This window comes from Anser brachyrhynchus (assembly GCF_964034855.1).
Source record: "Anser brachyrhynchus genome assembly, chromosome: 3".
NCBI classification, from domain to species: Eukaryota; Metazoa; Chordata; class Aves; order Anseriformes; family Anatidae; genus Anser; species Anser brachyrhynchus.
The window spans coordinates 17,411,212-17,438,761 of record NC_137696.1 but is presented as its reverse complement, the minus strand read 5'-3'; the positions used below and the strand labels follow the sequence as shown (position 1 = coordinate 17,438,761).

Here is a 27,550-nt window from a genome sequence, read left to right as displayed (position 1 = left end):
GGAACCCCAGGGGCGCTCCCAGGGCGTCCCCGGCGCGCGCGCGCGCCTGGGCGGTCCCCGCGGGGAGGGGGGGCGTGTCCCCCGGAGGCCCCGCCCCCTCTGCCGCCTCCCATTGGCTGCGGGGCGGCGCGGCTTTCCCGCGCGCGCGCCGCGGCGGCATGGCGGGGGAGCGGGCGGTGGGGCTGGTGCGGGAGCTGCAGCGCGCCGCGGGCGGGCACCTGCCGCCGTTCCGGGTGAGCGGGGACGGGGGGAGGACTGGGACTGGGACCGGGACCGGGACGGGACCCCCGGGGCTCGTCCTCACCGAGTGCCTCCCGTGCTGCAGGCGGAGGAGCTGCGGCAGGCGCTGGAGGAGATGCGGGCGCTGTACGAGCGGAACCAGGCGGACGTGTGAGTGCCGCGGGGCGGGGTTCAGGGGGTCCCGTCGTGCCCCGCCCCGCCCCGTCCCGTCCCGTCCCGGTGTAACGCGGCTCTTCTCCCAGGTCCGAAGCGAAATCGGGCCGGACGGACCTGATTTTCCTCATCCGGTTTCGCCACTGCTGCCTGCTGCGGAACCAGCGCTGCATCGTGGCCTACCTGTGAGTACCCTGGGGGGTACGGAGGGGGGGGGTGCTGGGGACCCCAACCCGAGCTACCTGCCCTCGGTTCCTCTGTCCAGCCAACGGGGCTGCCCCTGTTCCCCGCTGGCATCACCAAAAACCATATGGAAGACCGCTTACTCCTGCGCTTTAAAAGTTTTAATTAACAAAGAGGCCAAAAATCCCACCCTTTTAACAAAAATGACATCCTTTAGAAGGATTAAGGTAGGGTAACCAGAGCCTTTGCCCTCTGCTCTGAGGGCGGACCGGGGTATGGTGAAGGTGCTGGTTGTGCCCCTCGTTTCTTGCCCCAGGTACGACCGGTTGCTGCGGATCCGAGCGCTCAGGTGGGAGTATGGCAGCATCCTGCCGAACGCCATCCAGTTCCACATGTCAGCTGAGGAAGTGAGTCTGCCTCGTCTCGCACCGTTCCCCTCCTTCCACTTACTCTCCCCAGTGGATTATTTAGTACAGTCAAAAATGGATGACCTTCCCCCCTCCCTACTAAAACCGTAAGACATTTCACGTGCTTTTCTGTACACGTCAATCTGTTTCTTCATGTTCTAAGGGTGCAATCCTGAATGTACAATGAGTACAGGTAATGCCTGGCGACTTAAAGGATCGTGTGGCCTTCATTAGATCCTGCTCACAGCCAGCAGAACTCTGGTCTCTACGTGCTGTTCTCAAATTCTCTCTCTGGACTGAAGTACAGAGCTCCTAATGGTGTTCTCTGCATGTGTGCTAGCCTGAATCCAGATTGCTCTGTGTCCAGGACAGTTTTTCCCTTCAGAAGAACTTGCATTCACTGTTGGCTGCCACGAACAGAGGTCTGACAGCACAAACAAACTGCATCTCGCTCATCAGGCACCTGTCTTTCAGCATGAGCTGCATGGCTTTGCCTGAGGGACTGCTGTTGATGTCTGCAGGTGGAGTGGTTCAATCGGTACAAAAAGTCCCTGGCTACCTACATGAGGTCAGTAGGAGGAGAGGAGGGGCTGGACCTGACGCAGGACATAAAACCTCCAAAGAGCCTGTACATCGAAGTAAGTGAAGAGTGGCGACTTGTCTGTGAACAAACATTTTTTGCCCAGCTGTCTCTTCTTTTTCAGTTTTTTTTTTACTTCCCTCCCTGTTAGGAAGTTCTTTGAGTAAAGCCTTCCAGAGCACCAAAGCTTCCACAACCTCTTATGCTTTCCTGTTTAAACTCCTTCCTGCCAGTATTTTACTTCTTCACCTACTGAGGGCTCAAATTATGTTGAAACATGAATTACTGGTCTGCAGGGAATTGGTGCGGTAGGGGTGAGGGGTCTGAACCACAGTAAAAAGTTTTTAAGTATTTATTTTGCAGAAACTTAACTCTTCCTTTCAAAGAACTCTTTGATTAGAAACCTTGTTCCTACGTTATAGGTTGTTAATTAGGTGAGGTTTATTATTATTTTAAATGGACTTTGATAGATGAGACTATAAATAATTTTACACAGCTGATATAACCATCCAAGAGCATGTGAAAAATTGTACCAGTCAGTGGCTAAAGTGCTCTGTTCTTTTACTCTCTTAGAAAGAACGCGTGGTGGCAATCAGCCTCCTCTTTAAGACTGTTTCAGTGTTAACAGACTGGCATTTCCTGCTGCGTGTGGGGAGGTTCTCCTGGAAATGCTGCTGCTGTTCCGAAGGGTTGGTCTTCCTCTAGTCTCTGGAGGGCTGGGTCTGCTCACTGGTGCTTCTTGCTCCAGGCAAAGGCAGGAAGAGAACATCAGGTAGAGCCCCCAGGCTGCAGGATCAGTCTGGTTCTGCATTTCCAGGTTGGCTCTACATGAGGCTCCGGCAGATGGGTAGGAGTGTGTCCATACGTGGACTTCTGGTGCACGTGTTTTAAGTCAGCGGTACTGTCCGATATTTTCTAGGGGAGGTCTGTTGATCCAGAGACTGCTGCCCTTCTGCTTTGCAGGTGCGGTGCTTAAGGGACTATGGAGAATTTGAGATCGAAGATGGAACCACAGTCCTGTTGAAGAAGAATAGCCAGGTACTCATAACAAGAGCTTGCAGTCCTAACCCTTTCCTGTTCTTTTCCTTCCCTTTCACTCCCATGATGTGCCCAAGGCCTGGGGTTCAGCCCTGCCTGATCTGGCACCCCTGGATTTCAGGGAAAAACTTGTCTGTGTTTCCACGCAGCACTTTTTGCCCCGCTGGAAATGCGAGCAGTTAATCAGACAAGGAGTCTTGGAGCACATCCTGTCGTAAGCGTGCCGGACAGGAGGGACAGCCTTTGCCTGATGCCCTGTGCATAATGGAGAGCGAACCCTGGTGCGTGCAGGACTTCAGCCACCTCAGCATCTCTGCACGGAGCACCCTCCAGCTCCGTGCAACAGCTGTTACTGCCTGACATGAAGACCAGCTCCAAGTTTATAAAGCATGCAAACCATACTGGGCAGCACTGCGTGACCAAAGGGTGCATACTGGTAACGTAGCAAGCCTGGGAATCCTGCCATTGTATCCAAGCCCCACAGCTACCTGCAGGTTCTGTGAATGCTGTTGGGCTTGGAGCAGCTCTTTGTTCACCCTGTGCCTTCGGGAGAGGCTGACCAGCTGGGCTGTGGAAGCTGGGAGAACACCACAGCTGCAAAATAAAGAACTGCTTCAGCCTTCAGTTTTCATAGTTCAAGAGTCAATGTTCTGTTCGTTAAACACTCTCTGACCTGGATCTCTGGTCCAACCCATCTTGTCCTGGCAGGGTGATGCTTCACTGGTTATTTAGGTGTCTCTGAACTCTTCCACATGTCAGGTTAGGCTGAAAGAGCTTTCCAGGACTAGACACAGCTTTGTCTCCCATCAGAGGCCTATAAATGTGCTTTCTTAAGGTGCTGAGTGAATGAGCACTGCTGACTGTGCCTCCTTCTCTATGGGGTCACCTTCCCCAGCACCCTGGTCTGGCAGGGCTTAGGGACTACTTGGAGGAGGGGTGGAAGAGGGAGCAGAGGGTTGTAAGGACTTTGTAAGCACTGAAACAGCAAGACTGCAGAGCTGCTCCTCCTATAGTTTTCATAATGGAACTGCTCAGTTTTGAGTACTGGCTGAGATAATGCTTCTAAAAACATAAGTTCTGTGTAAGATCACAGGTTTCCCTAGCCAGAACCCAAAACCCGATACCTTAGGGAAGAATGCAGATAGAGGATAAAGCATTCAGGCCGTTTTTGCACTGCTCTCCCAGCCTCAGCCAAGGAACATCCAAGCTAACCCTGGCTTGTTTTGCCACCCTGCATGGACTTCCCTCCTTGCCATCATGCAGCTTCCCCAGGAGCCCCTAGAATCAGGGCTGCCCCAAGGCAAAGCAAGAAGCTCAGCTGTCCTCCACCATGGCAGGAAGAGCACCCCTAAACCGGAGGCCTCAGTCAGCCTCCAGCCCTCTCCTTCCATCGTCCCTGTCCTGTCCCCCATGGCAAGGGGCTGCCCTGCCAAGCTGGGAATTACAGGCAGCAGCTGAGTTTTAGTTCACGGCCAATTTATCCCCTTTTGTTCTTGTGCCAACAACAGCCTGATATTTAAGCCTTCTGTCTTGTAGTGACCTAGCCTCTGCTTCACTACCCTGAGGCAGTTAGGCTTGTCTCTCCTGCAGTAGTCACCACAGCCCCCCTACCAAAACCCCAGGAGTCCTTTCACAGCAGCAACGATAGCCCCCACCTAAACACCCCTGGCCCCGCACAAAGCAAGGCAGGGATGTAATGGCAATGATGCATCCTCCACGCAGAGGGTAACACCCCATGCCGATCTATAAACCTGGTATTTGCTCATGTGAGCGCTTGGCTTTGTGGCCTTTTTACAGTTTATTTTGGCAAGAGCAGTACTCGGTGCTAGTGTGTGAAGACTAAGAAGGAAGGCAAGGTGCTGCACTTCACTTACCCTGCCTCCTGGTCTCCTTTTTGAGGAAGCGCAGTAAGGATGGCTTGCTGAAGTACAGCACTGCACCGGGGACACAAGCACCACCCCCAGCCTTTGGAGGCTCAAATCAAAAGAGGAGCCCCCTCTGGCCTGCTCACCACAGAGGCGATGTTGGTTTGGATCCTAGGCTCAGGCTTTAGGAAGCTTCAGGCTTCGTCTCGTAGAGCCCAAGAGGAACTGTAAGGAATAAAAGAGTTCAGCATCAGTTACAAGAGGTTCCTGAAATTCAGAGCAGGCAAGATGGCAGGAGCTGCTGCTACTATTGCATGCATTTTAGTGCCACGATGCAGCTTTCCTGCTCGCAGTGAGCCAGATTGAGGAACCTGCAGCTCTCCTGCCCTGGCTTTCCACCTGTAACAAGGTGGCCCCAACAGCAACTCTCTGCAGAGGAGCAATTCAACTATCCGCAGGACCAATTTCCTTGAAGGACTCTGGTCTCTCAATTTTCTACTTTCTACCCAGGAAAATTCTGGCAAGATCAGGGAGGACGAAGCTGATTTCCCACCCCAGCCAGATCTCACCTTCCACACCTACCTGACAAGTCCCGGCCAGGTTCAGCAGCACGGCTGCCACAGCAGGCGCCCCATTACACACTCAAAGATGCCGGTGTGATTTTTCCAATGAGCTGCTTCAGGGCCGAGGCCTGCTCCTCCAACACCTGGTTCTTCTCCTCGGTGCTTTTCTGCTTCAGCTCTGCCGCCTGCAGGGCCATTGCAAACCCCCTGTTCTCCTTACGGAGGTCTTCGATCAGCAGTTTGTTCCTGGAGAGCTGGGCCTGCAGCGAGGAGAGGAAGCTTTAAGGTTCAGCGTGCCCTCAGAGGGCTCCCAGCCCGGCAGGGACACGCAGCACCAGCCCCTCCTGCACCCACCTGTGCGTCCTTGAGGTGAGCTGCCCTGTCTGCCAGCACGGCTTCAGCGCTCCTCAGCTCACGCTCCAGCCCCTCCGCCTGCTCCATGGCCGCCTGCAGCAGACGCTCGTGTTCCTCCTGCAGCGGGCAACGAAGCCTAACGTCAGGCCGTCCCAGCACCCACCTGGCCCCCAGCACCCCCAGACCACACAGATCTTCACACTCTTCTCTTCGAGGTTGGAACTGGATGATCTTTAAGGTCCCTTCCAACCCAAGCCATTCTATGCAGCGTGATTGTGGGATCAGCAGAAGACATTCAGGATGCAAGAGCAGTGGGGGAGTGCCTAAAGCCCACAACCTTCCCTTGGTCAGCACCAACCTATTTCAAGACAAGACACAGCTTTCCCAGCAATGCTTTTTTCTATTAAAAAGACAAAAATAAGCCAATGGTCTTCCTTATCACACCTGTGCCCAGAAAAACCTAGGGAGAAACATAATTAAATTTCCCTGGATGCAGTTGCTGTGTCCACTTGTTTTAATCCCTTAGGTTATGATTTGTTCCATCTGTGCCCAGGTCAGTCTGACTGAATCACAGTGTCCTGAAACAGAGGATGAACACACAAAACCCCAACACCCTGTTGACCCAATGCCCTACAGATAAAGCCATCCCACTCCGTGCAGGCTACATCTCCATGTAGAGGGCTCAAGTTCTCTTTCCCAGGCCTGAGCCAGCACAGGGTCTCCCTGGATGGCTCCTGCCCCGCTAAGGGGCAAGGTATCTGGCCTGAGGTAAGTAGATTGGGGTGGGGAGGGCTCCTCTTCAAGCACAGGCTGGTGACTGGGTTCACAAGGAAGTAAAACTGCAGCTGGAATATGAAGATCAAGTGCATTTCCTATGGGGGCTCTTGATGTGCAGCATCTTCCACCCAAACCTCTGGCGACCCCAACCACCTTCCAGGCTGGCAGTGCTCCCTCTGGCACCCTTGACTGAGCTCCTACAAGTCCCTGCTCACCTGCGTCCTGACCAGCTGCCTGTGTGCCTGCTCAGCCTGCCAACGGAGGTTTTCCTGGAGCCGCTGAGCCCTGCACTGTTCCTCCCTCAAGCTGGTTTGCAGCTGCTCGAACTGTTTCTTTGGCACCATGTTGTTCATCTGGGCCTTGGCCTGCTGCAGCTGCAGCGCATGCCGAGTCTGGGCCAGGCTCAGGCTTGCTTTGGCTTCTAAGAGCTGCAACACAGAAAGGCGGAGAGCTGGTTACAGTTTTGTGCCAGCAGTGGGGCAGCCCCAGGGTGTGCTGCAGGTGAGAGGAGAGGTCAGGCAGCACGCTCAGCCCCTTCCCCAGCTCTCACATCAGCACACCCACAGCAGAGCAGCAGGACCATGGCAGAGGTGCTTGCCAGGCAGCCTGCAAAGCCAGGGATGGAGACTGCTGGGAGCTGCAGGAGGACAAGTCCTTTGTCTGCCCCAAAAAGGAAGAGGACAGTCCTTTCTGCCTGGGGAAGGTGCCCAACACGGCCCTGAGCAGGGCAACACCAACACCACAGGGGCCGCTCAGCAGCCTGCCACCCTGTCACTGACCGAGCAGCACCCACCTTCTCCTGCGAGGCCTTGAGCTGCTGCCAAAGCAGTTCCATCTCCGTCCAACACGTTGCATGCTGCCGGTGGTGCTCTGGCCTTGCGGCCATCTCCGCTCCTTGCAGCTGCTCAGCTTCCACCAGCCTCTGGCTCTGCAGCTGTGTGGTGGCAGGGCCGGCGCTGTGGCTGGCCTCATGCTCTGGGAGCTCACGGCTCAGCTGACACAGCTTGGTGTTCAGCTGGGAGACCTCGCTTTTGTTCTTCTCACTCTGGAAAACATTCAGGAACAAAAATGCACAGAGGTTTAGAGCGGGATGAGCACTAACAGAGACTTTACCTGTCCCTACTGGGTCCTCAACCAAGAGCCCTGCTGTCACTGCAGGACCTTGCATACACCGGGGACATGTGCCCTCATTTCCCAGCCTGACCAAATCCCAGCAGCCGTGTTCAGGAACAGCATTTGTGGTTAAGAAAATCCACGCAGCTGATAACCCTGGAGGAAGCTGCCGGGAAAAGCAGCGAGGTGGACTAGGGTCTGACCATAGAGATGCATAACAGAAATATTAAGGTTGGTGTGAACGCAGCATGAATGGAAACGTAGGCAACGAGAACGGAACAAGGGCTACAAGAGCAGCCTCCATCAACACCAAAGGAAACCAGCCCCTCGACGTTGTTCCCAGGACACCATTCCCAACAGCCATGCTGGCCCGTGGTCTGACCAGACCACAGCACAAATAACGTGTCAGCAGGAAGCCCGCATCTAACACCAGGGTGGCAATAAATCCCCCACACCACCCCTGCTAGCCTCCCAGGAAAAGAGGCAACAGAAATAGCTCTCCTCCAGAAGAGGAAAACCAGACAGCAGGCTTTGAGTCTGTGGCCTAAGGTTTATGGAAGTTGAACTCAGCAAGGGTCAGCAAAGGCCCTCCCTGTTGCAGGTGATGGCCCTGAAGGGTACGAAAGATATTTCCACAAAGCAGACTGCAGTTCTGAGTCACAAGGAATCCCAGGAATGGGAACGAATTTGACAGCCTGCAACCTTTGTCCACGTTGCACACAAGCAATCCTGGCCAGGCCTTTTGCGCACACGTGTTCAAGGGCTTGTGAGCATGTGGGTTTGAGACTGGGAGTGAGCAAAATTTCTGGGGGAATAAGTAAAAAGGACCTCTCTAGAGGCTTTGTAGTAAATATGACCTTTCTCTTCTCTAAAGGCCTTCACAGGCCTTTGTGACACATCTTTTCCCTACTTGAGAAGCTACAAAATGAAGCTGGTTCTAAAAGCAAAACTAGGTTTGGATGTTTGAAGCACGCATTCCCATTCTCCTCCATAGGCAGGTTCAGATTTTGCCCTCCTAAACCCTTCAGCCAAGAGTCTGTCAGTCAGTGTTAATGGCTTCTTACCGACTCCATCAACTGTGGTATTTCAGCCAGCTCTTGTACCTCCTCTCTGCCCAACTCGCTCACGTGTCTCCTGTCAGGGAGAGGGAAATGATCAGCTTCAAGCCAGACAGCAACAAACACAGCCCCCATTTCAGAGAGCCACACATCCAGTCTTGCCCTACAAAACGAAGCAAAACCAGGCCAAAATGGACGTGGTCCTGAACCGACTGGAGTGGGTTGGGTGCCTCAGCCTACTTCAGGGAAAACAACTGGGGACAACCGAAGTCCTGCAACATTGTCAGAGGCCTAAAAATCAGGGAATGAAGTGCAGTGGGAAAGCCAGCTTAACAGACTCTTGAAACCAACCACAATGGAAACCCGGCTCCCTGATTCACAGTTCAGTGGGTGAACCCAGTCCCTATCCCAAGCTTCCTAAGGCAGCAGCAGGCCCCTGACCAAAAAGTTCACATAACTGAGAATCCCACCCTTTCCTCCCTCAGCATACCTCTGTCCCCAGTGCCTTCCCCAAGCCCACCTCTGAACCCTATCCTCTGCCCTGCCTGAGCCTTTGGCCAGGCCTGGCCCAGCACTGGCAGCTTTCACATGGAATAAAGTAGGTGAGAGCGCTGGCTTTTGGAAATGAGCAATCAAAAGGCAGCCTGAGACAGCAGAAACCTAGTAAATGCACCTGAGTGGCAGTCCCTTTTACAAGCGTTAGCTATACACACATTTGCCAGCCTCCCGTAGCTGGTTCCTCCCTTACTCATCAAGTCTGCTGCCCTTCTCCTTTGCCTCCCTCAGCTCTTGCTGGAGGCTCCCAAGTTGACTTTTCAGCAAGCTGTTCTCCTCCAGCAGCCAGCACAGGTCTCCCCTGCAGGGAGAGACAGCAGAATGAGAAAATCATGCAAAAATCGTGCAAAGGCCCAGTTTGCTCTTGGCATCCTATGCAGGCTCCCTGCTCTATTCCCATTTGCCTTGCAAGGACATCAAGAACTAAAGAAGTCTGAGAAACATCCATCCAATGGCTCAGGCAAAATGTGTAGGGACAATCAAGAGATGTCAGGGGTAGAGAAGGAGCAGGTCTTCAAGGGAAGGGAAATAAAAGGGATTAAGGACACACAGCATCAGAAGACAACAGCTATGAGCCTAAATGTAAGGAAGCCTCGCTGCCTTATTGTCCTTCCACTCCCATGGGTACCCCCAGTCTCCCCTGAGGCCACAAATGCTGGCACCTGCTGGAAGGCAGCTCGGCCCTGTGTTAAGCTGTACAGCCCTATCCAACAGCTGCTGCTAACCTCCACGTCCCCACAGGATCCCAATTCCTCAGCAGAACGGCCTGTCTGCCCCAGCAGCACTGCAGTTTTTGGCACTGCGTGTGGGAGGCAGAGGAGCTGAGTGGGGAAGTTCTCGCTCTCTTCTCCAAGCGAGAAGACAAGTGCGCTGCGTGGCATTTGCTCCCCCTGATGCTTGGCAGGACGCCCCACACAGCAGCCGCTCTCTGAATCGGTCTCACATCAGGATTCACGTGCTGTTCTCCCTCTGGCACCTCCACCACCCACGTCCAGCTGCGCAAGGCAGAGGAGACGAGCGCAGCCAGCCACAGCCACGTGAGCACATCCCAGCTCTCTGACCACACTCCCACAGGCAGGAAAGGACACGCGGGGGACAGCAAGACAGAACGAAGCTGCTGTCAGAGCGTCAGGACAGAACAGAGCTGCTGTCGGAGTGTCTTGGACCAACATGTTGTTGAGCAGCCCTGTGTTACACAAGGCATCTGCTTTTTTTGCAGCAGCAGCAGCACGAGGTGAGTTGTGCAAACTGCCTTAGCACTCAAACCTGCCACTCTCTCGAGCTTCGGGTTCATTTTCCAGCTAGTACGTGACATTTTTGAGCTGTAGCACCTCCAGCTTCAGCCTGTTCCTCTCCCTCTTCGGCTCCATTCTGACAGCCTGACTGTCACGTTTCTCCCCGTGCCACTGTGCTGCTCTGTCTCCCTGGGTTTCTTCCTCTTTTTGCCCTCCAGATCACATCTATGTCCTGACATGCTGCTGTGCCTGCTGGGTGAAGGCAAACCTTACTTTGCGCTCTCTGCTTCCTTCCCAAACACAGCCCCTTGTGTACCAAGCTTTTGCTTCTCCACGACAAACGCCTTCAGCTTTGGTTCCAGCTTCTGTTATTCTCTGTTATTCAAGTTTGTTTCTCTTCTCTGCCACAAACCCTAGTTGAGTCACTTCCCTTCTCCTACACCTACCCCGTATCTCAGCTCCTCTTGCCCTAAAACTGGGCTGGCAACCTAGTAAAATCCTCCTCTTGTGTGCTGCTGAAGCAGCCTCTGGTCCTGGCAAGAGGTCATGAAGAACACAAAGGGACAGTGAGGCAAATGGGGCAAGAGAAAAGGTAGGGGGCAGTCATGGGGCGTGCTGAGAAGCAGGAGGGCACAGGCATGAACAGTTTCCTGTCCAATTCCTCCGCAGTCTCCTCCACGAACCCATTCTGTCCCCTGGGAAGGTTGCAGAATCAAAACCAGAAGCATAGGAAAGGAGGATGATTATTCATTCAGTGACTACCTTACTCTTGTGCAAGCCAATCTATTTTGGCCAAATAAAGAAAATTAAGCCCTTTTTTTGCTGCTTTTAAGACAGCAGATCTCAATGATCTAGGAAGTAGAGGCAAGTTTGCTGAAGAACAAAGAAAGAGAAAGATCATAAGAAAACACTAGTGAAAAAAAAATCATTTCCCTCGCTGTTTTGAGATACAGACTTTGAGGGGCACTGGCTCTGACACAAGCTTGTAGAACACAGAGGGAAAACTGAAGACTTGAAATAAAAGCCCTCATGTAAGGGGAGTTTAGACATCTCACTTTGAATTACTGCAGCCCTGCAACAATGCCCAGATTTTCTTCCAAAACTGAAGCTCTCCAGCCCCATAAGAAATCTCCCCAGCCCCATTCTGGTACGAGCAGGGGATGCGTCCATCCCCAGTCTCCCACTCAGCCGCAGAAAGAGAACAATACCAGACCTCAGGCCCTCTCTGTCCCTGCACTGCGTCCTCAGCTCTTCTCCTTCCCGCTGCAGCTGCTGCCTTGGACAGCATACATCTTCAGGGAGCTGTGTTCCTCCCCCGGCCTGCTCCATCTCAAGCTCCTCCTCCAGCTCCAGGCTCCGCACACATTTTTGCGCTTTCAGGCCATCGATTACAGCCTCGTACTTTGCAACCGTTTCTTCCAGGTCTCTTTTCTGGCCTTCCACCTTGCTCATCTCAGCCTTGAAGCTTTTTTTGCTGTCCTTCTTCTCTCTTTCAAAGTTTTTCCTCATTAACTCAATTTCCTTCTCGTAATAGCTTACCTGTTGGAGAGAGACAAAACTTGGGGTAATAGCACCGTCCTCCTGAGAGCCCCCCCTCTCCTCCAATAGCTCAAATTCAGACAGATCTAGTGGTTTCTGGTCCCTACTGAACCTAGCACGATAACCAGTCTCACACAGCAGCCCTCAGCGGGTCCCAGCTTCCCCAGCAGCCAGCACTGCTCCCCCTTTCTCCTTGTTTGCAGCACGGGGACCCTGGAGAGAAGGGGGGCATCATTACCTGCAGCCCCTCCATCCTTCCTCCACCCTGCAGAGCAGTTCTTTGCCCAAGAGGTGGCAGTGAGGAGCTGCTGCTCCCACAGCTCCCAGGTCGATGCGAGGTGACAGAGGAGACATCCACAGAGCCTTTGCCAGCCAGCGAGGGCTCGACATCTTCCTACCAGCTAAAATGGGCAGGGGAAGACAGGTGTCCCCCCTCCATTCACCAAGCAGTCGTGCTGCGAAGTCAGACATCTGCTCCCATAGCTCTCACCTTGGTTTCCAGCTGCACCTTCAGGTCCTGCAGCTGCTCTCGGAGCTGTTCCACTGTGAGTGACGTCTCTGTGCACGCAGAATTGGGAACCAGAGGGCCGGGAGAAAGGCACACTGGGAGAGAGAAGCCCTATGAGGACAGGCTTGCAGACAGGACTGGATCCACTGCCGCTGTGCTTGATGCTTGGGATGGCCACAGACTCCTGGAAGTGCTGGAATCTGGACCTCTGGCTCTCCAGTCCTACCTCCTGCTCAGAGAAGGACTATCACCAAAGCTAGATCGGGATGGCTGCAGCTTCATCCAGACAAATCCCAACAACCCCCAATGACACAGGTCCCCCTTCTATGTAGAAACCAGTCCCAGTCCCGTAAGGGCTACGTCACCCCTCTGTGCAAGAAGTTTTTTCCTAATGCTCAACCTGAACCTCCCAACCCCCAGTCTATTTCTCCTTTACTACATTACCTCCTCACTGTCCTCTACAGTGAAAATCTGCCTGTTCACAGCCAGCTGCCTAGTCCACAAGGCACCGTCACCAGCTCACGCGTTGGAAGAGCCTCCTTCCCTCCACGTCTCCTTCCTCACCATCCATCACTCCCTTCTTTCCTCCCAAGGCTGCCCAGCGCCAAAAACAGGAGGAGCAGCGGCTCTGGCACAACCAACCACTCCACACTCCCGTGAAAGCCCCACCACCAGAAAACCTTGCTCTTTGTCAAGATGGAGATGCAACAAACCCTCCTGCATTTTACCTGCAGCTGGCAGCCCTCGCTTGGCCCTGCTCTCCTGCCGCAGCTGAAGACGCAGCGCTTCCAGCTCCCTCCGCAGCACGCCGTTCTGGTCCCACAGCACCTGAGGTAGAGACTGGTTATGGTACAGCTGTGAAGCTTTCCAGGGCTGCGAGTGGCCAAGAGGCCATAGCTCCCAGCAGCTGGGAGCGCTTGGGGTCTCTCACAGCAGGAAGGGCAAAGCTCCCTCTCGTCACCATGGTCAGAGAATGAGGCAGGGGGGTTTTCTTCCTCTCCAAACAGGCAGAGATGAGATATTTTGGAAGAGCCAGAGAAGAAATGAAAGCCACGCAGGGCCCACAAGGGAATGTTTCCTGGTTGCAGCAGGAACAAAATGAGGTGAGAGGGCGCTGATCTCATGGGAAGCACGGCACGGGGCAGACCCCACTGCCCGCTTAGGGCAGAGAGCTCTCAAATTCCTGTGCTGGCCTCTATCCAGTCTCAGTGTCAACACTGCCCTACAGCAAGGAGTCCCAGAGCTGAACACCACGCTGTGCAATGAGCCACTTCCACGTGCATATCTGGAGCTGGGCACCTGCTCGTCTCACTTCACGCTTCAAACACTGCACTGGAAGTCACAGCATACAAGGAATCCTGCCTCCCTCCGCGCCATCCACTTTGAGTGGGCATCAAATTACATCCCATGTGCTGCCCCATCCAGAAAACTGAGGGGCTGCAAGAGACTAAGGGACTTCCACGGATCCCAATTTAAAAATATACAACCAAGCAGATCTAGGTAAAAGCAGAGCCAGTTTGCTTAATCTCCATTCTAAACAAAAGAGCAGACAGAGGAGGAGGAGGAAGGCTGCCAGCATTCAGCAAAGGGAAAGGAGAAACCCAAGAGGGTGCTTTCACGTGGGCAGATGAAGCCCAAAGGCTTCATCTCCATCCAGCAGCACCTGCATCAACCACCCTGGGGCAGCTCAGCTGCAGGAACAATTCCAGCACCAAGCATCTCCAACCCTCTGGTGCCACCTGGAGCACTGCTGCGCTGGATAGCGCTCCAGCATGTTTGCCTTTAATCACAGCTTCAGGAGGGGCTGTCTGCTGAATCCAAAGGGCTTTGCTGCAACTGCACAGATCTCAGCCCCTGCTGTAGTGACTTGATAAGCCACCATCTCTGCTTGGTAGCGGTCCCCAGTCACACACAGCACTTGGAAACAAGGACAACGCAGTAAGTGCTGGACTATGCACGCTCGGGAGCTAACACAGAGAGCACCCAGCAACTCACAACATGCAAGAAGCTGTGCTCACACTCCAGAGTGCCCAAAGCTCTGGGCACAGCGCCATGCAGGAGGTGCAACGAGCACAACACCAATGCCAGACCCACGCACGCACCAGGTACCTGGACAGCCTCACCTTGACTCTCTAGCAGAGTCCAGCAGCAAGGAGTTTTGTGGGGGTTGTCAAGTGGGGACCAGAAAGAGGAAGGGGAAAAACAAAAAAAGAAGAATTTAGCTGCCAGCATGCCTTCCAGAGGAGCGCAGCCACCCCCTTGTACTCAAGGGGAAATACCTTGCAACAGAGCACAGAGTGGTCTGGAGCTACACAGTCCCCAGACACAAGAGCCCATGGCTAGAGAAAAGTGGGAATTTACAGCCCAACCCCACTCCCCTCTCCCAGTACCCCAGCAGGGGAACCAATCCACAGAGGATCACAAGCTGTGGGAGAGGCACCAGCCTTCTTTACCAGGGGCACAGCTGTGTCCTGCCTCCTGCCAAAAGGTGCCGAGCAAGGCCAGAGGGACCCCCCCACCTCCACACTCTGATCACAGCTGCCCCACTCCTCTGCACCAGCCCCACAGACGTGCAGATGACAGCTGTCTTTTCACAGCAGCTCTGCAGGAGAGCTGCCCACCCGTACCTGGCACTGCCGCTCGTATTCCAGCACAATCTCCGCAAAGCGCTCACTCTGGGTCAGGAGCTCTGGGCTGTGGGGCTCCACCTGCTCCAGCTGCACAAGCACAAGGAACACTTCCCATCAAGGAAATTAGCATCTCTACAAATGGAGAGTCAAAAGCTCTACAAAATCACTGGAGTGATGGTGTTAAACCCTCAGATTCAGGAGAAGGGTTCCTACTGACACCTGTAGGATGGGTCAAATGCAGAAGGAGGGGGAAAAGTATTTTTCTTCATGTCAGAGATACCAAACTACAGGCAAGCTGACTTCCCCAAACTGGCTCCAGAGAACACAGACTCATTTTTTTCCCCAGATCCATTTCACCAGGTTCCTCGCTGCAGTGGAACCCTTTACTACCAATTCTAACTAAGAAGTAACCCTTTACTTCAATACTCGTGAAAAAGAAAGGTTTTCTTTTCTTAAAACCAAACTCTAAAGTTCTCACTTGAAAAATTTAGATTTGTCTAATTTTCTACACTTGCAAACTTTCTTCCTTCTTTTTCTTTCAGACTTTATAAGGTGTAAATTAAAAGCCAGTATTTTTTTCTTTTCAGGCTGTCATTAATGTGCAAAAAGAATTCAAGGGGAGAGGGGAACCTGCAACTGAGATGTAATACACAAAATTTCAAAGGAAAGGGTCAATCTTTTGTTGAGTTCCTAAAAAGATCCTACTTAACCACAGTACAGAAAGAAAGGCTACCTTGTCCTTCACAACGAGGTTGAGCTCTTTCTGCAGCTCCAGCACCAGCTTCTCAGAGGCCACCAGTTTCTCAGCCATCTCCGTGACCTTGTTTTGCAGCTGTGCGTTCTCCTGCAGACAAAAAGGAGAAGATTCTCTTGATGCTGTGGGTCCTCACATCGCAGGATGGGTTCGTAAGTCATGGGCCTACAACAGGGAGCTGTAAAACACTGGCACATCAGCACGCTGAACACAGCACGGCTGGCAAGAGCCCCTGCTTTGGACAGCACGGTGCTGATACACACCATGTGTGCTGGGGTTTGGCTTGTCTCTCCAAAGGCCAGATGAAGGAGTAGGTTTTGCAGAATAACATCTAGATGGCCCTGTAGGCTTGTCTCTGCCTTTGCTTCACAAACCTATGGCTTCCCTCGCAGCCAACAAGCGTCAGGTCCTGAGCTATCTCTGTCTGCATGAGTACGTTGAACTGCACTGGGAACATCCCAAGCACAGGGACACGTTTGTCTCTGTTCCTTGTCATGGTCCCTGCCACAATTTTAGCCTCAGCGATCGGCTGTTCAGGTGCTGCTAAGGGCCAAATCATTCCCAACAGAAAACACGAGGCTTCAATAATGTTACAGCAAGGGAACAAGGTCTGTATTTTAACTCAATGTGATGCATGTGGCTAATTATTTTTTCTCCATAAAACCCCTGCCATTCCCACCAAAAGCACGACAAACTATCTGTCTTAATCACCGCCTATACTTTGCCTCCTCCTCTAGAGTGAGGACATTTCATCCAGGGCAGTTTTACTCACCTTCATCATGAGGTTCAGTCGTCCATGCAGGCTGGTCTCTTTGCCCTGGAGGAACTGTGCATCAGCCTCCAGCTTTGCTTGACGGTTGACTGCTTGCTGCAAAAGCAGCTCCTTTGCCTCCATTTCAGTTTGAACATCCCTGGAACAGGCAAGCAACGTGACCGAAGCACATTCACAGATTACCATGAGGTCCAGGCATCCCTGCTCACCCCACAAAAAGCAGAAGACAAGAACTTGTTTGGGGAGGGATGTTGGAACCATAAGTGACAGCATAAGGGGTCTTCAGGGACTTCTCTGCCACTGATACAACAGCCAAGCAAGTGAGAAAGGAAAACTGGGACAGGAGGAAGAGACTGTGGGCACCCACATTTTCCCTGCCCAAACAAAAGAGCCCCTCCTACTTGAGCTTGCTCTGGCTGTGCTCAAGGGCGACGTACTGCTCGTTCAACTCCCTGCCAAGCTGCAGGCAGCGTCTCTCCGCTTTCTCCAAATCCAGCCTTGCTTTGTCCCTCTCCCTGCAGATCTGCTTCACCTGGATCCTGCAGGCACAGCGAGCGACACATTCAGAGACACCCCACGCACCTCACACAAGGGCCCTCCTCACAGCAGCCTCCCTTACCTGAGGCACTGGAGTTTGTATGCGTAGGAGGTGACAGCGGCATGCTGAAGCCCACTCCTGGGGACCATAAGTGCACTGCCCAAGGCTGCGGGCACCTCTGCCAGGCTCCCCTGCTCCTCTGGGCTGCTGCTTGGCCTCTGAAAGAAAAACACAGACCGGAGTTGCTCTCCCCCCTCTTCCAACACTTCTACTGTTACACCAGCTGACCACTCTCCAGTGTTAGAGACACTCCCCGTATCACAAACAGGCTTTGATCATATCCTCCCCAGATTTTCCCCAGCCTTGGGGTGGCCAAAGCCAGCCCTCCCTCACAAACCTGCCTGCAAGCGCTTCTTCCACCCCAGATGGCTGCTTGCTGGAAGGCCTTGTTGCTCACTTCGCTCGCCATCACCAGAAAAAACAGTGCCAGGGACCTTGAAGATCTCCTTGAAGTTTTTCCAGGGCTCAGACAGCAATGACAAATTCAGGTTTGGTGAATCTAGTGCTGATGCTGGAGAGATGTGGGCTCACACAGCTTGGCAGGAAGGATGCTCACTCTCCTGTGATGCCAGGTAAAAAAGCAACAGAGGAAAGTCAGTGGGACAAAACAGGCAGAGAAAAACTAACGGCTTTCAATACTGAAGCTCCAGGGACCCCATCAATACTGGGGAAAGTTCTAAAAACAACACCAAGCTGCCAGAAGGGAGATGCCATGAGCCACCTCTAAGGCAATGACAAGGAGCAGGTTGGAAGCCACAGACCACACACTTTGGTCTCCCTACACACCCGTGAAAATGCAGTATCAGAAAGGCCAACAAAAGTTATAGAGCATGCAGTGGTATGTCGAAAACTGTCAGACAGGGACTGCGAGACAACATTGTGTTTGGCCTAGAAGTTAAAATGGAGCTGAGATCATCTTGGCCCTCCCTGACTCAAAGGTGAGATTCAGCCACGCTGACTCAAAGAGCAGAACCCGATTGCCAGAAAGCCAAAACAGGGCTGGTAACATCTCCAAGAGCCCCAATTTCATTCCAGGTTTGGAGGAGGCCTTTCCTCTTCCACTTCAGTGCATTAAAGCAGTTACTTCAAAAGCATTTGCAACTGCATTGTTAATCCTTGGGATAAAAGCACCAAGAAGAAAAAATATATTATATCAAACATGGAAAAGATGAATGAAATTCACTCCACGTGCTAAAAGGGTGACAACCTCAGTCACAAGTGGTACAGAGATGTCAGAGCTTCTGAAGCCAGTGTTACAATTGGGTTAACTTTTCCCTTCTGCTAGGATATGCATCCCTCTCCCCCCTGTAAAAAGACCAGAGTTGAGAGCTTTGTTGTTCAGCTTCACCGTCCCACTCCACCTGCACAGGTGAAAGCAGCACCCAAGGGGGCCGTTCAGTCACCACGCAGCGGGTGAAGCCCAGACCATCCCCAAAAAATGACCAACACGTAGAAAACTCCCCAAGTCGCCACCCTCAACTAACGTCTATTAAACCACTCCCTTGTGAAACGAAACATCTCGGCCCGAACTGCTCTCAGCAGGACCCATTCTTTAGGACTGAATTTTGTGGGGAAACAGCGAAACCCTTCAAGGTGCGATAGCTGGATTTGTGCCTGCAAGACGTTGTACAGACATGAAACGGAAACGAAGCGCCCTGTGCAAGGAACTGGCCATGACTTACGGATCCAGGCCTGAGGGGAAGCACCTCGGGGGAGCTGCAGGCGAGGGCGACCGGTGGGGTCCCTGCCAGAAGAAACCTTCCTGACTTCCTTCATCCCACAGAGCACCAACAGCCTCGATCCTGGCGTGCTGTGTGGCCGGGCCACCCGTGCTGCCTTGAAGCCTCCAATTTCCTAAAAAACGAGGCTGGGAGAAGAGGCACAGGAGGGTGAAGCAGCCCCTTCAGACACCAACACCCCCCATTATTATCATTTTTTACAGCACAAACACAACGCGACTTCAAAACCTCCCCCGACAAAGCTTCACCCCGCTCCCTCGCGCCCTACCGCCGCTCACCAGACGGATCAGCGTCAAATCCCGGCGGAAAAAGGACAAAAAAAGGTGCGGGGGAGGAGAGAAAATGTCCGACGGGAACTGAGGGCAAGGAGCAACACCCCCGACTCACCCGCACCCACCGCCCGCCCTCGCTTCCCTCACGGCGCATGCGCACTCCCCCCCCCCGGCTCCGTCAACCCCGCCCCTGCGCATGCGCGCTCCGCGCAGCGGCCTGGTCGCTCGTGTGAGGCGGCGGCGGCGGGAGAGGCCGCGGCCATGTCGGGCTCGGCGGGCTCCGGGGGCGGCAGCGGCTCGGCGAGGAAGCGGCTGATGAAGGAGGAGGACATGACCAAGGTGGAGTTCGAGACGAGCGAGGAGGTGGACGTGACGCCCACCTTCGACACCATGGGGCTGCGGGAGGACCTGCTGCGGGGCATCTACGCCTACGGTGAGGGGGGGGAGGGGAAGGGAAGGGAAAATGGGGAGGGGAGGGGAAGGGGGGGAGGGGAAGGGAAGGAGGGGAAGGGAAAATGGGGAAGGGAAAATGGGGAGGGGAGGGGAGGGAAGGGAAGAAGAGGAAGGGAAGGGAAGAAGGGGAAGGGAAAATGGGGAGGGGAGGGGAAAGGAAGAGAAGGGAAGAAGGGGAAGGGAAAGGGAATGGGGGTGTTTGTGTGTGTGTGGTGGGGCCACGGGCACGCGTCCTTAACGGCCGTTCCCACAGGGTTCGAGAAGCCATCGGCCATCCAGCAGAGAGCCATCAAGCAGATCATCAAGGGCCGGGATGTGATCGCACAGTACGTGGCTGCTCGTTGTCTGCAAGGCCGGAGGAGTGCCAGCATGCCAAGGGGATGAATATGCAGGGGGAAAACTGGTGTTTCTGGTGGCCAAAAAGCATGTGGTTGGGAAAAATCTTTTGGGGTCGCTAGTGGGAATTGGTAGCCTTCTGGGTTGTGTTAGCTTAGCTGATCCCAGGGAGACCCTTTACAGCGGCCTTCTAATACCTAAAGGGGCCTACAGGAAAGTTGGGAGGGACACTTTGTCAGGGAGTGGAGTGATAGGACAAGGGGTAACGGCTTTAAACTAAGAGAGGATAGGTTCAGATTGGATATTAGGAAAAAAATTTTCACCGTGAGGGTGGTGAGGCACAGCAACACCTTGCCAGAGAAGCTGTGGATGGCCCATCCCAGAAGGTGTTCAAGGCCAGGCTGGATGGGGCTTTGGGCAGCCTGGTCTGGTGGGAGGTGTCCCTGCCCATGGCGGGGGGAGTGGAACCAGATGATCTTTAAGATCCCATCCAACTCAAGCTACTGTTGGATTCTGTGATCTAACATTTCCTTTAAAAAACAAACAAACAAAAATCTTCCGAGACAGATTGCAGAAAGCTGAAGTGCTGATCTGATAAAGAGTAACCACGCCAGAGCCAGGGACCCTGTAATAGATAGTGCTTTGTCTCTGGTACTACAGTCTTTAAAGCTGTGTGTCTGCAAACCACGCTGTGATCATAACAAAGATTTGTGGGATACGCTGTTGGCAATATTCACTTGTTTTCAGCAAATGAATGGCAGTTCTTAGGGCAGAGAGGTGGAATATATTGAAATTGCCTGTGTTGTTTATCCAGAAATGGAGAGCAGAGCGTTCACCAAACGTCTGTTTCTCAGGTCACAGTCCGGAACAGGAAAAACAGCAACGTTCTCCATCTCCGTTCTGCAGTGCTTGGATATACAGGTAACTTCACAGCACGTGCTGAAAGTTTGCTTGTTGTCTTTTTAATCAATAGATTCATCACCATAAAAGCCTCTGTTTGTTAGAGTGAACAAATGAAGCTTTACATTGAACTCTTAATTATGGGCAGTGAAATCGAGGCAAAATTCTTTCTGAAAATTTCATCGGTTTAGCTGTTAAACCCACCTTGACGAAATACATTCAGAAAAAAATCTTATAAAGTTGGTTTTAATAGCTGACCTCATTCATACAGTTTTATTTTGCCGTTAGAGGGCTAAGTTAATCTCTCAGCAGGCAGATTTGCCCTCAGCAGTCCTAACAGCATTGCTGACCCATCTGAACAGCTGCATACGTTGCACAGAATCAGACGCAGACTTCTGACTGACAAACGTTTGCTTGTGTTCTGCTCAGGGGTACCATGTCCATCTAATGGTTTTTGAAATATCCACTTGAGTGTGTAGATGATGAGTAAAATGATTTTCTGTGGGCTGGTACTCCTTTAAGTAAAGCCTTGATTGCCATTCACCTGTCACTGCCTGGGGTTGTAAAAATAAATGTTGCGTGTTCTGAATGAAAAGGTCAGCTTTTTGCTTTGTTTCTGTAAAGTACTCACAGCAATTTTCAAATCCAACACTTCAAAACATTATTTTTGTGCAGCGCAAGGTTTTTATGTGAACTGGAAATATGAAATTTTGGTCGCTTAAGTTTCTTTCTGGTCTTCTGTAAATTGAGTACGCACTTCTATAATTATTTTCAGAAATTAGGTAGAAAGCAAGCTGTCAAATGAAGAACCACCCAAACAAGCTGTTGTCAAAAGTAACTTAATGTAAGAGGCTGTTACTGTGTGAGTGCTTCAAGTGTGACGTTTCAGAGTGCCACGGGATCTGTTGCACGTTACGCTTGGATGGTATCTGCCCCGTGACTAACTGCCACAATTGCCTGTTCTTGTCAGGTTCGTGAGACCCAGGCCCTGATCTTAGCGCCAACTCGGGAGCTGGCTGTACAGATTCAGAAGGTAGGAGCATCTAAATCACCATCCGTAAAGCACTTGCAAGGCCTGCTGCCAATTCCCAGCTGTCTCCCAGCAGAGCTAGAAGTGCAGCTTCTGCTTTTTCTTTCTGGAAGTGTTTACGTGTTTTCCTGAAAGGAATAAGAAATCCTGATAAAGGACTGTTTTTCCAATCCACGTTGTATCTGTTCTTGGTTCCGTGACCCTGTTGGTTAGCAGTCTAAGGTTTTACACGGTAGTAAAACCGTGTAAGACAAAAATCAGGTAGGAAACCTGAATTTTTAAGGACAGTACTTTTTTAGAACAGTTATCATCCCTGGAGACTGAGTGTTTGAAAGCCTGCCATTGAGGAGATTTGGGTACCAACTAAAACAAAAAGTCTATTTTTATTGAGCTTACATCTTCTGAAAAAAATACCATACAGCCATGCAGACCTACAGCTTTTCACAGATAACAAATTTCATGAGAGCTCAGTTAGTTAATCCGTTCCTTTGTGTCAAAACAGGGTCTTCTTGCTCTGGGAGACTACATGAACGTCCAGTGCCATGCCTGCATTGGAGGCACCAACGTGGGGGAAGATATTCGAAAGCTGGATTATGGGCAGCACGTTGTAGCTGGCACTCCAGGCCGGGTGTTCGGTAAGGAGCTCTGCGAGGCTGCATCCCTCCGGGTTCAGATGAGTTGAGCCATGGGAACACCGTGCAGATTTTGTGCGCTTAGATTTGAGATAACATGAGCACTGCATTTATTGTGACACCATTAATTTAAAGTGTGCTGAATTACAACAAGGTGTGAATTTACTGGAATAATATCTGAAATTAGAGAAACCAGTGGGGATTTTCTCTGTTTATATTTTGCATTTCATTGTTGAAATGGTTCTTTACTCTTCTTTTTCATGCTACTGGGTAATTTTTAACAAGGAAGATACTGCAATCCCAGGAAACAGTTCATAGTCTTAGAGGAGAGAGGAGCTGGGTCTGTCTGAATGTCAGAATTAGGCCCATGTTTTCTGTGTGCTGGCCATCCCTAGCTCTTTCTTAAATCAGATGTACACACAACTGTACTTTGTAGTTTCGCAACAGAGATTTTTATATTTACTGTTAATGGTGATGACCACAGGGATAGCGTTAGCCTTCAAGCTCACATCTGCTGGATCTCTGAGAAACAGGTGTCACTTTCTTAAGTGAGCACCTGTCACTGGGAGAGCACAGAGCTGGTCTCCTTAAGTGCAAGAAAAAAAAAAAAAACAAAGTTGGTGGCTGCCAAACTGTTGGCTTCAAACAGCACGCTTTAGAGCAGATACTTTTTCATGACAGTATTAAGGAGTTACACAAAGCCATGTGCTCCTTCAAGCAGGAGGCAGATTTGCCCACTCTGCTGACAGAAATTTCAGGTAGCACTTTGCATTTCACATCCAGCTGCAGTTGCTGTGGGAGACTGGTTCGCCTGCGTGCAGTTACCAAATAGCCTCCCACAGGTCAGATTCTGAGAGCTTCCCTGCGATCCGTGCTCCCTTAGCTGAACAGCAGAGACATGCCCCTGGTTGCAGGGCACGCAGTGGCCCTTGGGTGTGCTTTTTTCCATCACCAAACACCAGTCTCCGTTGGCAACAGGGGAAGTGCCTGTCCTTCCTCGAGCGAAATGCACTGACAGGCTGGGAGCAGTGTAGGCTCGCTTGCTTTCAGAGCCTTTTCACCTTACAAAGTGAAATCTTACAGATATGATTCGGCGTCGAAGTTTAAGGACTCGAGCCATCAAAATGCTGGTGTTGGATGAAGCAGACGAAATGCTCAATAAAGGTAAAGCACTTCTTTCTACTCAACTCTCTGAGATTCCACTATGGCCCAGTTGTTGGTTCCGCTTCGTAAAAACAACTGTTTCTGCCAAAGCTAGGCAATTACAGTTACGTTACAGGCTGTAACAAGCTACTTAGTGTGCCTTGTCTAATTCATTCATGTCCTTTTCAGTAGTTACAAATTCTTGAGTGCTGCCCTTTGTGCTGTACTGCACAGTGCAGCCATGTCAGGGTGGGGGTGGGAGAACTGGGGAGAGGTGTGTGATGGGTGATGCTGGCTGTGAGTACTGATTTGTTCGCTGTTCTCATAGCACAGTCCCAATGCTGAATTTCAGCTCAAGCTATGAAAAAAGAGGATATTCAGGAGAAAGATATGCTAAGTGTCCTGTGCTACTTGATTTGCTTTTGCAGGTTTTAAGGAGCAGATTTATGATGTGTACAGATACTTGCCTCCAGCTACGCAGGTGGTTCTGATCAGTGCCACTCTGCCTCACGAAATTCTGGAGATGACCAACAAATTCATGACCGACCCCATTCGCATCTTGGTCAAACGGTGAGTTTTCTTGGAACATGAGGAAGACAGCTGTTCTTCTCCCCAGTGCAGTTTGACTAGGTATTTGCAGATGTCCACATGCCCCACTTTCAGACAGCAGCAGACTCATCTGTCTGACTTAATCCTCGTCCAGTTCTGTTTGCTGCTGCTCAGCCTGACTCCTGTGCTCCTCCAGAGGCATCTTCCATTAATTTGCTATCACATAGTATGCTAAAGCTGACTGATCCTGAAGGCCCTGGAGGTAGAGCTTACATCTGGCGTTGCCACAAATCTTTAGGTACTAGAACTCACCAAGAATCAAGAGGAGTAAGTAGGCAGCCTGGCTAGGAGAGCATTCCTTGTGTGATCTCTTACAATGTCCTACTTACCTTTGTTCAAGTCTCTTTTGCTAAGATGTTTGAACGTAAAAAATTATGAGAACAGAAATGTTTCCCTTTGAAGCTGTCTAAAGCAGAGAGGGTGCTCAAGTTCATGTCTCTGTTGCACAGGTAATGTTTGAGGCCTTTCTTAGAGCAGAATTCTCCAGGGACTTCGTAGAATAGCGCGGACTTTGGTGCAGACCCAGCAACCCACTACATCCAGGGCAGAGATGTGAGCTCTGCTGAACCACAGCCAACCCTTTTACCTGTATCATCTGTATTCACCTACTTGTGGCATGTTATAGCTCTTCTTCTTCCCTACAGTGATGAGTTGACCCTGGAAGGAATCAAGCAGTTTTTCGTGGCTGTGGAGAGGGAGGAATGGAAGTTTGACACCTTGTGCGATCTCTACGACACGCTCACCATCACCCAGGCTGTCATCTTCTGTAACACCAAGAGAAAGGTACGGTAGCCACCAGATGGATGTGTTATTTCACTCACAGAGAGTCTCCTCTAAGAGTGTGACTCTAAGGAGAACGCTGGGACAAACCTAGCGAGAAGGCCTAATTGTTTCCCCTGTTGGGAATCATTCAGTAAGAACAGAGGTTAAACGTGTCTTTAGGATGTGCCTAATGTAAACAACAGGTTACAGGCAGACCTGATGTAGTTGGTAGGAGCTGCCTTTTTGGACTAGCAGAACTGGTTGGGTAAGAGTGTACTTATTGTAATTGTTTGTAAGCCCAAAACCAAAACCACCCTTTTTGAATAAATGTCCTTAATTCCTTTCCTTTGGGAGTTCGTGGAACCCTGTCATAGAGCTGATGCTCTGTAAGGACTGTTTACTTCCTTTAGCTCCCTAATGCTTGTTAAAGTGTCTCTCAATCCTTATGTCTGTGCATCCTTGCATCTGTCTTCAAACATTCTCCAAGCCCAGCTAGCGTATTTGGCTGCCATGAGTAAATAGCTAAGCCAGGCTGCTTGGCTGTACCCACAGGTAGACTGGCTCACAGAGAAGATGAGAGAAGCCAACTTCACAGTTTCATCCATGCATGGGGACATGCCACAGAAGGAGAGAGAATCCATCATGAAAGAGTTCAGATCTGGTGCAAGGTAAATTCCTTAAACAGTCCTTACATCATTGCTACCTCAGGTCAGGATTTCTTCTAATGTCTCATAGGCTTCTGAGACTGGTTTCTATAAAACCTCTCTCAGGGCCTTGTTCCTAGTCTAGCTTAAAATCAGAAGAACTCTGATTCCCATCCATCTTCTTATAGTATCTCAGAGGTGGGAGATCTTCACCCTCCAAGGAGGAATGCTCCTACTTGTAGGCATAGAATTAAGATAGGTGAAAGCTGGATCTGCGCTGTCTCTCCCCTGAAGGCTGGCAGTTCTGCATGGGACAGCAGACTTGTGGATGCTGCCAGTGTGCTGTGGGGAGGGTAGGGGAGGCCCAGTGCTGGAAAGACACCTCACACACCTTCAGAGGGCTGGAACAGCAGTAATTGTCCCCTTCTCTTTGCAGCCGAGTCCTTATCTCAACAGATGTTTGGGCTAGAGGCCTGGATGTGCCTCAGGTGTCCCTGATCATTAATTACGACTTGCCCAACAACAGAGAACTCTACATACACAGGTAAGCCTGGTGTTCACATCAGGGAATGCAGCTGGGCTACTCTTCCCCACAGTGGCTCCACTCTCTCTTTCCTTCCACCTCCACAGAATTGGCCGCTCAGGCAGATATGGGCGAAAAGGTGTAGCTATCAACTTTGTGAAGAACGACGACATCCGCATCCTGCGAGACATCGAGCAGTACTACTCCACCCAGATAGACGAGATGCCCATGAACGGTGAGTGTGGGCCTACCCTGGGGAGGCTGCTGCTGCCCTTCTCTGCTGGGGAGCTGGTGCACTGCAGCTGGAAGAAGGGACAGAGGCTTCGTTTTGTCATGTGCCTCATTCCCAACTACACCCCCTTTTCTCCCCCTAGAAAATCTGGGTGCACTTCCCTGCTGGGCTGTTGCTTTCAGCCCACTCAATGCATACTTACATTTTCTTACTTTCTCATTTCAGTTGCTGATCTTATCTGAAGGTCCACGTTCATCAGGGAGTGGTACTCATCAAACCGTTTGTTAGCCTCCATAATTATGTTTTGGACCCACCTCCTTTTCCTTATACTGCTGGTCATATGTTCCTAAGTTGGGCTGCAGTCAGGAACTTGTGTAAATAATGTCTTTACTCCTGCCCATGTTTTTCAATAAAAAAAAAAAAGTTTTACCATAATCTGTGCCTGATTACTTTAACCTAAGACAGTAACAGGCAGGAATCTTCGAGATACTGCCACAATAGGCTAGCACAATCAAAAAAGCACTGGACACCAAGGATATCTAGATTCAGAAAATACAGGACTTCCTGTTCAACCTCTTACACTTGCTGTGCTAACAGACTTTTTAGATTTTAACTTATTCTTGCCTCTCAAGGGATCAGCCTTACACAGAAAAAGCTTATGGCAAGCGACTTGTTCCTAAGCTGCTTTACGAAAACTGAGTTACAAGATAGAAGGTTCCTGTCATTTATGACCTTCCAGAGTGTTTTTTTTTTTAAATACATTATTCTGGATGAATATTTTCCCCTTACAAGGAACCTGGGGACTTCAGCAGAAGTTTGTAAAGCTGAGTTTCTGTTTAACTTGATGCCAGCTGGGAATGTGTTCACATTCTAACCACACTAGAATAACCACTAACACTCATACTTTTCCGGAATTAACAGAAAATATCTTTTATCTTGACACCTTTCCCACAACACCCATGCACTCACCAGCACTGGCCTTTAAGGCACAATTATTTCCAGTAACTGGTCTTCGGGGCCTGTTCTGTCTCCAGTTGCCTCCCACAGAGGGCAGCACCCACACTACAAATGTGTCTCAGGGCACCCCTGCACCTCCCAAGGTGCTTCCAGTGCCTCTAACAGGAGCTCTGGTCCCTGGTTGCCTCAGAACTGTAAGTGCATCCAGCCTGGACTTGGGGCTGCTTCAATAGCTGGCTCCCAGGCCACTTACCTACCTGCTGGCTAACCTGGACCTATATTCTACACTAATGCACACCCTGGTTTTACAGCTGCTGGCACTTGCTTGCCATTTACTCCCATCTCTCCACAGCCCCCATGACCCAAGGTCCCACACCAGTCACACTCAGGTGTCAC

At 51.3% G+C, this 27,550-nt stretch overlaps 3 protein-coding genes across 10 annotated transcripts; 2 read left to right on the top strand and 1 right to left on the bottom strand.

Moving 5' to 3' along the window:
* Positions 1–101: 101 nt before the first annotated feature.
* On the top strand, positions 102–3,225 carry GINS1 (GINS complex subunit 1). 2 transcript variants are annotated; one of them, XM_080584625.1, is made up of 7 exons: positions 102–233; positions 326–390; positions 483–578; positions 893–983; positions 1,505–1,621; positions 2,527–2,601; positions 2,751–3,225. In XM_080584625.1, the coding sequence occupies exons 1-7, from the start codon at positions 159–161 to the stop codon at positions 2,817–2,819; spliced, it is 588 nt and encodes a 195-aa protein (XP_080440751.1). In that variant the 5' UTR covers positions 102–158; the 3' UTR covers positions 2,820–3,225. The 2 variants fall into 2 exon arrangements, 1 of the variants encoding a protein (XP_080440751.1); XR_013948273.1 differs by lacking the exon at positions 2,751–3,225 and having other exon boundaries at positions 893–1,090.
* Positions 1,985–19,173, bottom strand: LOC308191780 (ninein-like protein). 7 transcript variants are annotated; one of them, XM_080584612.1, is made up of 20 exons: positions 18,940–19,086; positions 18,605–18,789; positions 17,260–17,482; positions 16,944–17,080; positions 16,726–16,863; positions 16,325–16,463; positions 15,532–15,642; positions 14,796–14,885; positions 12,897–12,996; positions 12,151–12,263; positions 11,335–11,660; positions 9,080–9,187; positions 8,338–8,407; positions 6,954–7,205; positions 6,376–6,588; positions 5,384–5,500; positions 5,049–5,289; positions 4,476–4,691; positions 3,090–3,195; positions 1,985–2,580 (listed from the first exon to the last, which is right to left on the bottom strand). In XM_080584612.1, the coding sequence occupies exons 3-17, from the start codon at positions 17,329–17,331 to the stop codon at positions 5,101–5,103; spliced, it is 2,175 nt and encodes a 724-aa protein (XP_080440738.1). In that variant the 5' UTR covers positions 17,332–17,482; positions 18,605–18,789; positions 18,940–19,086; the 3' UTR covers positions 1,985–2,580; positions 3,090–3,195; positions 4,476–4,691; positions 5,049–5,100. The 7 variants fall into 7 exon arrangements, with proteins under 7 accessions (XP_080440738.1, XP_080440740.1, XP_080440737.1 ...); XM_080584614.1 differs by having other exon boundaries at positions 4,613–4,691; XM_080584611.1 differs by lacking the exon at positions 3,090–3,195.
* EIF4A3 (eukaryotic translation initiation factor 4A3) lies at positions 19,128–26,632 on the top strand. Its single transcript, XM_080584624.1, has 12 exons — positions 19,128–19,366; positions 19,640–19,712; positions 20,577–20,643; positions 21,593–21,655; positions 22,155–22,287; positions 23,368–23,448; positions 23,856–23,997; positions 24,681–24,819; positions 25,351–25,466; positions 25,879–25,986; positions 26,073–26,200; positions 26,423–26,632. Exons 1-12 carry the CDS (start codon positions 19,195–19,197, stop codon positions 26,437–26,439), a joined length of 1,239 nt encoding a protein of 412 aa, XP_080440750.1. The 5' UTR covers positions 19,128–19,194; the 3' UTR covers positions 26,440–26,632.
* Positions 26,633–27,550: the final 918 nt, after the last annotated feature.